The sequence below is a fragment of the Solanum dulcamara genome, chromosome 5 (assembly GCF_947179165.1).
Source record: "Solanum dulcamara chromosome 5, daSolDulc1.2, whole genome shotgun sequence".
Classification (NCBI taxonomy): Eukaryota; Viridiplantae; Streptophyta; class Magnoliopsida; order Solanales; family Solanaceae; genus Solanum; species Solanum dulcamara.
The window spans coordinates 6,021,072-6,033,816 of NC_077241.1; the positions used below are offsets into that span (position 1 = coordinate 6,021,072).

A 12,745-nucleotide genomic window follows, 5' to 3' on the forward strand; every position below is an offset into this window, starting at 1 on the left:
AATGTTAGAGTAGCAAAAATTTAATAGTAAAAAAAAAAGAGAGAGAGAGAGAACACACACACATATATATATATATATATATATATATATATATATATTTTAAACAAAAATTTAGGGGGAAAAGACCAAGGAAGAGTATACATATTTTGGTCAAAAGTGTTTCTGAAATTTCAGTTATAATTCAAGAGGATGTTTATGCCTTTTCTCTTCTTTTTAATTAATAACACTATTTCTTTTCTTATCCGCAAACTTTACAAATTTAGTTTGTTGAAAAACAGAGAAAGCATATAAGGCATCGGAGAGGGGGGATCAGAAATTCACTCGAACCTCATTTTTTGAAAAATTACACTATATATAATCAAATTCTGATTTTATGCGTATATATATATATTATAATGAACCCTCGTGAAATCAAAAAGAAGTTTAACTCAGTGGTTAAAGGTTTTCAAAAAGTACCCTTGGTTCTAATCTCACTTGGTGCATTATTTTCCCCCCTTTTTAGGCTTTGAAAAGTCTATGCGCTCGACTTTTGGGCTTGGAATCCCAATTCAATGAAAAAGCTACATTGTTTTTGGGCTTAATGTGAAAGTTTTGTTTTTCTTTCTTTTCTATTTTTTTCTTATTCTTTTTCTCCTTCTTAATTCGCCTTTGTTTAAATTTATTTGATCCATTTTTTTTCCGTCTTTTATTCTTCTTATTTCTAATGCTCATTTTATTTCTACGTAACTTTCTTTTGATGTACTAACTCGAAGAAACTCTTTAAAAAATGATGCACTGTTATTAAACTTGAAATTAAGATAGAGAAAATATTTATATAAAATAAGATTAATTAAATTTAGTCGAATGTAGAAATTTAAAAGACGTCAATATTCTTTAAAAAAATATCTATTTAATTAGATTTTTTTTCTTTTGTTTCATAGTATTACTTACTTTTTTTTTCAATTCTATTCTAGAGAGATGGAAACCAAACTAAACTGATTTGATTCTTTAATCATTTGTCTTTTTTACAAATGACTAACCTAGTAAATTGAATTAAATAAACTAAAAAATTGACAATACCATTATTTATCTTCTAAATATGCACTAGAATATTAGTAACTCAATCCTTACTAATATTTAAATTTAAACATCAAAAAAATAATATTAAAATTAACCTAGTAAAAATAAACTTAAAATTAATGTTTTAGTTCCATTAAACCAAAAAAAAAAATATAAGTCATTTGTGTGATAATAGAGGTCGCCCGGTATATCATCTCTAAATTAGAAAAGTTTAGGCCTATATCATGTCTTTTAGCTTATTTTAATAGTAATAACAATTTGAAAATAAGTCCGGTAGAGAGACGTTGGCAATTGTCCTTTAGACAGTTTTCTTAAAATTTGAAAGAAAAAAAAAAGAGGAAGGAAATTGCAAACAAATACACATAAACATAAACTCAGAGGGGGACCAGTTTGGTACCCATCTCAAAGGATTTGAAATTCTGCTTTCTACTGGACAATGTTGGTCAGGTATGAGATCTGTTTTCTTTGATGAATTTTAGAGCTGAAATGGAAAATATAGCTGAGATTGAGAATGGCTCATTGAGCGAATCGGTATGGAGTAGATCTAGTTCTGATGAGAGCAAGGAGAAGGACTGTTGTTCTTCACCGTCGTCGTCTCTGTTGGGATGGAAGCCTCAAATAACCACAAAATATGATACGAATACAAATATTTCAGGTTCGCTTTCTTTTTCCTTCTTTTGTAATTTGAATTTTATGGTTGAAGAGATGACTAGAAAATGGAAAGGAGATTTTGACATGTACAGTAGATGCACTTTTTACATCCCTTACTGTTTTTTTTTTTGGAAAGAAAAAAAAAGCACAGATTCTGCTTTTTTGCATATTCAAATTTGAATGTTTTATGGCGGTCAATTTTGCTCTAAATTAGAAGCTACTCTAAGATATTCACAATTATATTGTACAGAATTGGAGATGATGAAAGAGAGATTTTCAAAATTGTTGCTTGGTGAAGACATGTCTGGTAGTGGGAAAGGGGTTTGCACATCATTAGCCATTTCAAATGCCATAACCAATCTCTGTGGTAAATTTTCGTTTTCGAGACGTTTTTATCACAGTTTTTTTTTTCCTGCTTTTGACAAAAAATTGAATGTGTAGCTACTATATTTGGACAATTGTGGAGATTAGAACCGCTGCCTCCGGAAAAGAAATCAATGTGGCGAAGAGAGATGGAATGGCTTGTTGCTGTTAGTGATCACATTGTTGAATTAACACCTGCTTGGCAAACATTTCATGATGGAAGTAAGCTTGAGGTCATGACTAGTAGACCAAGAGCAGACCTTTTTATTAATCTTCCAGCTCTTCGGAAACTTGACAATATGCTTATTGTAAGAATCTCTTTGTTCGTATTTTTTGAAAGTACTACCTGTAGAGAATAGATCGTCACATGATCCGTTTGCTATGTTGCAGGAAATACTAGATAGCTTCACCAATACTGAGTTTTGGTATGTGGATCAAGGGATAATCGCGGCTGAGGATGATGGTTCAGCCTCTTTTCGGAAAGCTATCCAGCGCCAACAAGATAAGTGGTGGCTGCCTGTCCCAAGGGTGCCTCATGGTGGTTTGCTTGAAGACACAAGGAAGAAGTTAAATCACAAACGTGAATGTGCTAGTCAAATTATGAAAGCTGCTATGTCAATAAATAGCATTACATTAGCTGAGATGGAAGTTCCTGAATCATATTTAGATGCTCTTCCAAAGGTACATCATTGAAATTACGTCAACTTTCCCTTGATCAATACAAGAAACATTTAGCTAAGTTGTTTGAGATTCTAATTCTGTCTCAACCTGTTTTCTGTTGAACTATTTTATTTTTTGTTGTCTGCTTCATTATGGTTATGTTGTTCTTGATGTTTCAACAAACATGTCAAGGAAAGCTAGATATTGATTAATTTTTTTGTCTCTAGAACGGAAGAACCTGTCTAGGTGATGTCATCTACCGCTACATCACATCAGAGCATTTCTCCTCTGAGTGCTTGCTTGATTGCCTTGATCTATCGACTGAATATGTTGCCTTAGAGATAGCAAACCGTGTGGAGGCTTCAATTTACGTGTGGCGAAGAAGACACCATCCTAGACCTGCAACTAATCCAAATCGCTCGACAGCAAAATCATCTTGGGAGATGGTTAAGGATCTAGTGGTTGATGGAGACAAGAGGGAGTCACTTGCTGAGAGAGCTGAAAACCTCCTACTTTGCCTGAAGCAGCGATTCCCTGGCCTAACCCAAACCACTTTAGATGCCAGCAAGATTCAGTACAACAAGGTTTGTTACTAGTGTAAAAAGGTGTTGTGTTTTCTTGCTGATACAATTTAGTGACTAGACTTTTTTCTTCAATCATATTTCAGGATGTAGGAAAGTGTATCTTAGAGAGCTACTCAAGAGTCCTTGAGAGTCTGGCATTCAATATTGTCGCACGAATTGATGATCTACTACATGTAGACGCCTTAACTAGGAATTCGTCTGTTCCTACAGTCAGTGTCATTGTCCACAAAAAAGTGCCAATCCCATATTCAGGCACCCCATATAGAACACCAAGCTTTTCACCTGTGCCTATGATAAGCCCTTCAAGGGGGGAGAGAACTCCATTCCTCAGTGCAAATAGCAACAAACTGACTGGACGTGGCTTTGGCGTTAAGAGAGTCTTGTCAAATTATCTTGGCTGTGAAGCAAAGACAAAGAATTCTGGAAATGCATTTGCTTCAATTTCTAACAAGAGTTCTGACACCATTCAAAGTCCAGAGCTATATCATCAAGCTGGAAAAGGTCTACGATCAATAGACCGCTGATTGTGGAACTAAAGTTTAAATATTAGGAATGAATAGAGCAATACTACTTTTTTTACATTACAGTTTGTTTACACTGCCATGCTTGTGTGATGTAATATACACACTCTGCTTGTTCCCTTGAGGAGTATCATAATTTATAACTAAGATAAATTTGTATCAACAGTTTGAAATTTCGATTATGGGTTTGTTGCACTAAAATAGGTATAAATTTTGAGTGGGGCACTTTATGTGGCATTATTGCTGAAAGAAGGAAACAATAATCTATATCTATCTTCTCTATATTATATTACCGTAAAAGTATGAACTCCTTAATTTGAACTTTGCAAGATAATGAAGGTTATACATATGCATCAGTTAGGTTCTAGAGCTCCTGGATGTGAGCTGTGTCAAGTTCGATTCCCCGGTAACACACACAATTATATTATTTTGTAGGGAAAAATTCATATATGGCAAACATCTTAAGCATAATAATTTTATATGGGTATAGTTTCTCTAATTACTTATAATGGCAAACTTATGGTTGTCATTATACAAACGTTGTACACGAATTGTATATTGAAATATACAAACATTGCGAATTGTATAGCGAATTATACAAACGTTGTGCACGAATTGTATAGGGAAATATACAAACTCTATACAAAAACTGCGAATTGTATAGCGAATTATACAAACGTTGTACCCACGAATTATTTGTACACCGAAATATACAAACACTGCGAATTGTATAGTGAATTATACAAACGTTGTACCCACAAATTATTTGTAGACCAAAATATACAAACACTGCGAATTGTATAGCGAATTATACAAACGTTGTACCCACGAATTATTTGTACACCGAAATATACAAACACTGCGAATTGTATAGCGAATTATATGAACGTTGTACCGACGAATTGTATAGCGAAATATATAAATGTTATACAAAAAACACCGAATTGTATAGCAAATTATACAAACGATATACCTACGAATTATTTGTATACCAAAATATACAAACACTATGAATTTTATAACGAATTATACAAACGATGTATACGAATTGTATACTGAAATATACAAATAAATTATAGCAAATCTCAGCAAAATATACCCACGAATGATAATAAAATAAAATTATACTCATATGGAGTAATGTTTGCCATGTCGTGTAAATTTTCTCTATTTTTTTATAACCTGGGCTTTGCTTTTAAAACTGGGCTTAATCAGTTCTTCAAATCACCTTTGCTTTAAAATTGGGCCTAAACAGCTCTTGAAATCGAATGAACCGTTGCTTTAAAAGCCTAAGGTCATGAAACTAATGTGGACCAAAAACGTAAATTCAACCTTAAAATCATGTTTTAATTTTATAAAAAAGTTATTTTTATTAAAATTTGTTTTTTTAAAAATTATAATTTAGTTAGATACCTATAGTTTGATTTTTAATTTTTTTGGTGCACCTAATCATCAGGGAAAAAATTATTTATTATTTAAAGTTTGAACATCCTTTGTGAAACTTTAGGCTTAAGAAATAATACATTTCTTAAGAAAATATTAATTAGGAGATATTTTGACTATTTTATTCTTACTTATGTCTTAAGAGATTATCTTTCTTCGCTGGATATTTATTCTATTTATGTGTCATTTCCGCACAATTAAATTTTTTTATAGTCTTCAAGAACAATTACAACTAAGAGTAAAACAAGAAAAAACAATTAATATTATCTTAAATTTTTTAAATGCCAAATAATTTGAGATTATTATTTTTAAAATTATGATAAATAATTTGAGACAAAAGTAGTATTGTCTAATGAAATGAAGTAGTTCAATAAACTCACAATTAATAGTGAATTTATGTCAACTGCCGTAACAAACAACTACCTATAAATAACAGTATGCTATTTTACTTTTTTTCTCATTAATAGCAAAGTATTACCAACTGTCTCGTTATCGTAATTTGTGTTAGGTCAAATTTTTAAAATATTTCTGCAGAAAAGTTAATACTTTTTTATGTATGGAAATAGCTTCTGCTATATTAAAATCACTTATTTTGTTTTTAAAGTTAAATCAAAACACCTTAATTTTTTAAAATAAGTATTAAATATCAATTAATATGAATATTACGGTAAAATTCTCATATCAATTATTATTTTTTAAAGTTCGTGTAAAATCAAACGTTGACAAGTAAAAATAAATTGAAAAAGAAGTTTGTTTGGCCAAGTGTTTTTTGCGAGTTAAAAAAAGTAGCTTTTTTGGAAAAGTATTTTTGAGAAAATACACTTTAAAACGTCTGGATATAAATATACGTGATATTCTTTAGTAAATCCAAAGTCCAAGAAAGATATAAGATTTGATGCTCTGTTATTTTCCAAAAGAGAACAAATAGTGATTAAAAATAGAAGTTGTGGAAGAAATCAACCGTTAGTGGAATAAGACTTTTATGTTTTTCTTTAAGGTGTTTAGTAATATACAATTTAATAATTAAAAATTTTCGTATTAAGGTCTGAATGTTGTTAAGATATTTATCTCACCGAATCATATCTTATAATAGCGAATAAGTGACAAAATTTTAACAAAAATAGATATATTTAATGGGTCAAGATATGAATAATTTAGATCTAGACATTCATTTTGAATAATTACTTCTCAAAAGTATTTTTCAAATTTATTAACCAAAAATAAATAATTTCTTATCAAAATAAACTAATTTTAAAAATTTGGCCAAACAGCTACGTACTCAACTGTCTAGTACGTTGACCTTATAAGAAGATATACAGATTGGTATCTGCACAATTTAATTTTCAAATAAACGTTGAGGCCAAGTAATGCACAAAAAACCATTACCTTATTTTATTATACATGCCATGTGCTTACACAATTTTTTTTAATCGTTTCTCTTGCAATGTATAACATTTCTCTAATTCTTCCATTCATTATATCTTCATTTGTTTCATCAGAGATTTTTTAAATTATTTTTCATTTGTAAATTTGCTTCTTTAAAGTTTGCACACTCTTAGCTAAATTTCGAGCTACGCTACGTCAAGTTAGCTAGCATCGTCGATTTATCGATCGATTTTTATGGCGAACGCATCTGTCACTGCAGCTGTTACATCTTCTGGAATATTTGGTATCAGTAGAATGCGGCAGCATCAAGCAGTACCCACTATGTGAGTTGTACCTTCAATGTGTTAATGCAAAAGTATTTCGGTATAATTCAGTAGCTTTGGATTGACAAAAAAATCATTAAACTGTATTTTCAAGAATTCAGAATTCATAAACTCAATATTCTAACTTTGCATTACGGATCATCGTCAGTTCTCCGGACATGAAATTTTAACCTGCTCAATCCGCTTAAGGTTGGATTGATTATTGACTCGTTCATTTATTAGCTTAGCTCATTTCAGTCCATCAAAATTTGGGCTGATATTGATCGCTGAGAATTTTTGTCAAAATATTTTCTAAAAATAATTTTTTTATTTGATATATATTATATCTAGTCATAATTCTTTAGTAATAATTGAGCGGATTGTGTTTTGGCTCGTTTTTTAAGCTCATTTCAACCTAAGTTATTTTTTGGACGGATCAATAACTTGCTCATTTGTTAACTCAACTCATTTTCACATGTTCAAATGGCACTAGTAACTATAACTCAATTAGGAATTTTGTGATAGATAGTATATACTTTGTGAACATATATTACTTTGTGAACATGTTTAAATCAATAGGCATTACATGGAGTTAAGTAATTCTCTTTTGGAACAATCAACAGGATAATGTGTTCCAGTACAGATAAAGGTGCAGAGGAGCTTTCAAGGTAATGTGTTAATTTTTGTTTGATTAACAGCTTATTTTGCAAATTAGGATACTTAATTAATGTGGATATCTGATTTTGCATAAATTAGATAATTAAATGAGGTTAGTTTATGTTATTGAGGATGAATTAATTGTTATTAGAGATGTGTTTCAACTTTGCATCAGAAGTTCATCCTCTTTTCTGTAGAATTTTGCATATTACATTGTGGCTTAGTATATCAAGGAACACCTAAAAATTAGGTATAATAGGCTCAAACTCTTCAAAAATGTTGACCAGAGCATATCAAATCCTCCAAAAATAGTGTTTTTTTGGAGTATCCAACGTGAGTGCGGCAACATTTATGTTGAGATAGGGTCATAGGGCCAGAAATAGTTTTCTGAAAGTAAAGGATATGAACTAGGATAATCTATGCCGAGTGTCTGAGCAAGTTAAGGGGCCAAATTTCAATAGCCAAAACGTATGGTCCATTGTACTCAGAGAACCATGACACACGTAGTTCGCCCTGACCTAACAGACTTCACGGATTTGTTCCTTGGCTACACCCATCATTACCATGTGAACTTGTCCTCTGTCTTATATAGAACATCACTTTTGCCTACCTTTCCAAGCAATTTGTGTAAGGTGTCATGTGCATCCCTTCTTCGAAAACTTACTTGTCTAGAAGCGTGTCAGTCCTTCACATTGACTAACCTTCATCAACTCGCCCCCATTAGGATCATCACATACACCCCTCTTAGGGACTTAGAGTGTTGAATTGAGGTTTGTCCCACCATCGTACTGGGAGAGTTAAACTTCGACACCATATTTGTGCTCTCTCTTGAATAGCCTTCATTTTTCCATCCTTTTCTGATGTGGAATTTACTTAAGATGTAATATACCCCATTTCTTAGTAAATTTCCCACGTTAGAAGCAGTCTCAAAGTTATGTTAGATTGTTGTCACAGAACCACTTACTTCCCCATTTATCTTATGTACAGACTAGTTAACACAGGCTGCAAACTAGTTGGATGCGGCTCTGCAGTACCAAGCCTGAGAGTTTCCAATAATGATCTTGCGAAATTTCTTGATACTAATGATGAATGGATATCTGTCCGTACAGGGATACGTAACCGTAGAGTTCTTTCAGGTGAATCTTTCATTGATCTTGATACATACTAACGTACTACACGTTGTTGTGTTCTGTTCTTTAACAAAAAGAAATGACAGTAACATGATGTGTTAATTCATTGGTGATATTTGGATATGTATGGAAAATAATACAAATCATTTTTGTATGTAAATGCCTCACGATATGATATGCACTTTTACAGGCGAAGAGAATTTAACGGATTTAGCTATAGAGGCTGCGCAGAAAGCTCTTGAGATGGCAGAGGTTCATCCTGAAGATGTTGATCTAATTTTGATGTGTTCTTCAACTGGAGATGACCGTTTTGGCAGTGCTCCAGTGGTATGATTTTGTAGAGAAGTAACATTTCTCTACATCTTAGAGCAACAGAAATCACCAATTTATAGCTGATATTCCCCTTAACGCGACTAAGTGAAGCTCCTTGTAGAGAAACAACCTATGTTGTTCGAACTCTTTAAAAATGTCAACTAATGTATGTCACATCCTCCAAATGTTGTTCATTTTTAGAGGATCTGACACGGGTGAAGCATTATTCTTGAAGAGTTTGAGCAACATAGGAAACAACTTAGATTAGAAAAAACTTGGGACAACTTAGATAAGAACAGAATACAAGGACAACATGCAGCTTATGGTTTCCCATGCATGAAACGTGTCGTTATATATTACGTATTTCTTTTCATATGCATATATACGAATCCAATGAAGAGAAACTTGAAATTCTTTAGCATTCTACCAGTTAGTTAAGAATGTATTTTCGATTGGTCCGGATATGAAAATTGAGCATCAAAACATGTTCCCCTTAAAGTTTTATAAACAGAAGCAACGGAGAGTAGTGAAATTTTATAAAAGATGCTCTTCTTGGGATCGATCAAACTTTTTCTGACTATCACGTATTCATCTATCTGAAAACAGATTCTCACAGTATTGCAACTTTGAATTGAAATGCTTGGTTCATTTAATTGGTGAATGTCTCAATTTCCCTGGTTAATGGTTACACTGACTAGCTTGACATGTTGTGGTACTCTTACTTGCTTTGTTGCTCGGACTCTTCAAAAATATCAATAGGCGCGTGTTGGATCCTCCAAAAGTAGTTCATTTAATTTTAGGATCTGATACAGGTGCACAACATTCTTGAAGAGTCTTAGCAACATAGCTGACTTGTCTCTGGAAAAAGTAATTTGTTGATCTTTTAAGTTATTAGACCAAAGTCCAACAAAATTTACTGGGAATATATTTGACCTATTGAAGTTTTGTTTCCTTTCTAGTCTTTACTTATTTCTCAACTGTCTTATTATTATCTTAATCATTCTTGCTTCAAAATTTTATAAAGGACTCTTCATCAGTTCCTTGATACTTCTCTGTTCTTAGATCCAAAAAGCACTGGGCTGCAAAAACAATCCATTGGCTTTCGATATAACGGCTGCTTGTAGCGGATTCTTATTGGGTTTGTTTTCTGCTTCTTGCTACATCAAAGGTAGAATCTTCTAACTTTTCCTTTATTATGAAATTTTTGTGAACTGTATTCATTCTTTGCATGCTATAGCTATGTATTAATAATTGACTATTGCAGCTATTGATGCTGTCAAGCCTCTCTATAGCAACATCCTTTGTCTGGATATTTTTTGGTTGTTACAGAGAAATGTTGTTATAGAGAACATATAATATAACATAATATGAAAAATCGATTTTAAGGAAAACTTGGTTGTTATAGTGAAATGTTGTTATAAAGAATGACTGTTATAGAGAAGTCTAATTGTATTTTGTTCCTAGATATGCTTTGTTATTATTATATTTCCGTTCTTATTGCAGCTGGTGCTTTTAAGAATGTCCTCGTAGTTGGGGCTGATGCTGTTTCTCGTTTCGTTGATTGGACGGATAGAGGTTCTTGTATTCTCTTTGGTGATGCTGCTGGTGCTGTACTTGTACAGGTATTGATAAAGAAGCATTTTTACTGAACCAATTATTGAATAAAAATCAGGTCTTTTACTAGGCGTGCTTTTAGCACTATCCGAAAGAAAGAAGTTCAAGTTCCATTAGATGATGAATGTTTTTATATTCTTCCTGACATTCTGTATTAATGTGAAGTCCACACTCAATTTTTTTGTTCGGGGTAGGTAGGAGTTAGTCACCGGACATTTTTAAAGTGTGCTAAGCCCATCGTCCTCAGGAACAGATTGTTTACAGTTTGAATGAGATTTGACAGAAAACATGTGTGAAGAGTTTTGTTCTTTTATAGGTTGTTTTCTTACTTTAGCTTTCGGATTTTCTGAACAAGCAGTTGAAATAACTCTTCCACGATCCTCATACACTACTAGGAATTCGGTTGTGGTTGCATCTTATGTCATAGTTTCCATTCTCTGTATAGCATAATGCTTCTGACCTGGTACTTGATTTGGTTTAGGAATACTTCATCAACGGTTATAGCGGCCCATAGGGATGAGATGTACCTTGTGTGTTTGTGCAGTAATAGGGGCTCCCTGGACATAGAGGCAGTTGCGGTTTAGTCCATGGTCCATTGGATGGTTGGTGCAAAGCCAGAAATTGAAACACATTGATTCCCTTACTTTGCCATTCTTTCCACAATAGGATTCTTTTATGTAGGAGAGTTTGAAGTTTGAAAATAATCAAACTTACAAGAAGTTTTACCAACATAAAGCTCATAAAGAATGATTGAACATATAAGTTTTAGCAATATCTATTTCTCAAAATTCACATATCCATGCTTCTTTTAGGCCTGTGATATCGGAGAAGATGGTTTGTTTGGTTTCGACTTGCATAGTGATGGTGATGGTAAAAGGTACGTTACGTCTATTCATCATAGGAGGAATTACATTACTATGTCCTCATCTTCGAATTGGCACTAACTAGTGGTTTAATTTCCATTGTCAGACACTTGATTTCCACTTTCAAAGAGAATGAAACAGATGATGCATCAAGTAAAAATCATTCCGTGACTAGTTTCCCGCCCAAGGTTTCCTCTTATTCTTACCTCCAGATGAACGGTAGAGAGATTTTCAAGTTTGCTGTTCGCGTGGTACCACAATCAATCGAAGCAGCTTTAGAGAAAGCAGGTTTAGCTGGCTCTAATAATTTCGATTGGTTGCTCCTCCATCAGGTATCATTTTCTGAGATAATACAATGTTTTTTCAATCATCTTAAATCATGAATACTAGTGAACTACTTCTATAGCTATGTTGGATCTTTCCTGAAACATAATCATGAATAACGAACTAGTTCACTGGAAAAATGCATGGTGGGAAATAGATTCTCACTGAGTAACATCTTGTTTTATCATTCTATTCTCTTGAAACGATGAACTAATATATCTACATTGTTTTTCATTTTGAACCTTAGTTTCGTTCTAGTAAACTTACAATGTACGTATTCAGTCTTACTTCTACTTTACGTACAGGCAAACCAAAGGATTATAGACGGTGTAGCAACTCGGTTAGAGGTGCCATCAGAGCGCGTGATATCAAATGTGGAAAATTATGGAAATACTAGCGCTGCATCGATTCCCTTAGCATTGGATGAAGCTGTTCGGGGTGGGAAGGTGCAGCCAGGCCATGTCATTGCTGCAGCTGGATTTGGAGCTGGCCTTACATGGGCTTCTGCAATATTCAGATGGAGATGAATGTTGGTTGGGTAAAAACTTATTAGTATCGGCTGTTTACACCAAATTAATAAATATAAAATATGCATTTTATATATACACATTCTACACTTACCATTTACATTTGAAAATTTCAAAAATATATTATGAAGAGCGAACTGAAAATGATGAAAATTGTTGTAATTTTAAGGACTTCTGTGGGAATATCTTGTGAAAATTGTTGTTATTTTCAATATTTGAGGAAATAATATATATATTTTTCAGTTGTTTACCATGGACCCTTTTACAACACGAGAAACCTGTGTCACAAAACTGAAATACGATCTCTCAGATTTTCTAGCCTGATTGCGAAGCATGGTTTGGAAAGGTC

General features: G+C 32.9%; 2 protein-coding genes across 2 annotated transcripts; both read left to right on the top strand.

Moving 5' to 3' along the window:
* Window positions 1–1,333: 1,333 nt before the first annotated feature.
* Window positions 1,334–4,090, top strand: LOC129890372 (rop guanine nucleotide exchange factor 5-like). Its single transcript, XM_055965932.1, has 6 exons — window positions 1,334–1,714; window positions 1,961–2,077; window positions 2,152–2,381; window positions 2,464–2,754; window positions 2,961–3,317; window positions 3,401–4,090. Exons 1-6 carry the CDS (start codon window positions 1,528–1,530, stop codon window positions 3,839–3,841), a joined length of 1,623 nt encoding a protein of 540 aa, XP_055821907.1. The 5' UTR covers window positions 1,334–1,527; the 3' UTR covers window positions 3,842–4,090.
* Window positions 4,091–6,839: 2,749 nt separating this feature from the next.
* Window positions 6,840–12,649, top strand: LOC129890373 (beta-ketoacyl-[acyl-carrier-protein] synthase III, chloroplastic-like). Its single transcript, XM_055965933.1, has 9 exons — window positions 6,840–6,990; window positions 7,593–7,637; window positions 8,614–8,762; window positions 8,947–9,083; window positions 10,131–10,236; window positions 10,572–10,690; window positions 11,495–11,559; window positions 11,652–11,877; window positions 12,175–12,649. Exons 1-9 carry the CDS (start codon window positions 6,902–6,904, stop codon window positions 12,394–12,396), a joined length of 1,158 nt encoding a protein of 385 aa, XP_055821908.1. The 5' UTR covers window positions 6,840–6,901; the 3' UTR covers window positions 12,397–12,649.
* Window positions 12,650–12,745: the final 96 nt, after the last annotated feature.

What these genes read in the sequence shown, in the direction of transcription:
- LOC129890372 (XM_055965932.1), top strand. Translation starts at nt 1,528, where the DNA reads ATGAATTTTAGAGCTGAAATGGAAAATATAGCTGAGATTGAGAATGGC. An exon ending in AACTTGACAATATGCTTATT is followed by an intron (nt 2,382 to 2,463) that starts GTAAGAATCTCT and finishes GCTATGTTGCAG; the next exon opens with GAAATACTAGATAGCTTCAC. An exon ending in ATTTAGATGCTCTTCCAAAG is followed by an intron (nt 2,755 to 2,960) that starts GTACATCATTGA and finishes TTTTGTCTCTAG; the next exon opens with AACGGAAGAACCTGTCTAGG.
- LOC129890373 (XM_055965933.1), top strand. Translation starts at nt 6,902, where the DNA reads ATGGCGAACGCATCTGTCACTGCAGCTGTTACATCTTCTGGAATATTT. An exon ending in GGTGCAGAGGAGCTTTCAAG is followed by an intron (nt 7,638 to 8,613) that starts GTAATGTGTTAA and finishes TCTTATGTACAG; the next exon opens with ACTAGTTAACACAGGCTGCA. An exon ending in TGCTTCTTGCTACATCAAAG is followed by an intron (nt 10,237 to 10,571) that starts GTAGAATCTTCT and finishes TTCTTATTGCAG; the next exon opens with CTGGTGCTTTTAAGAATGTC.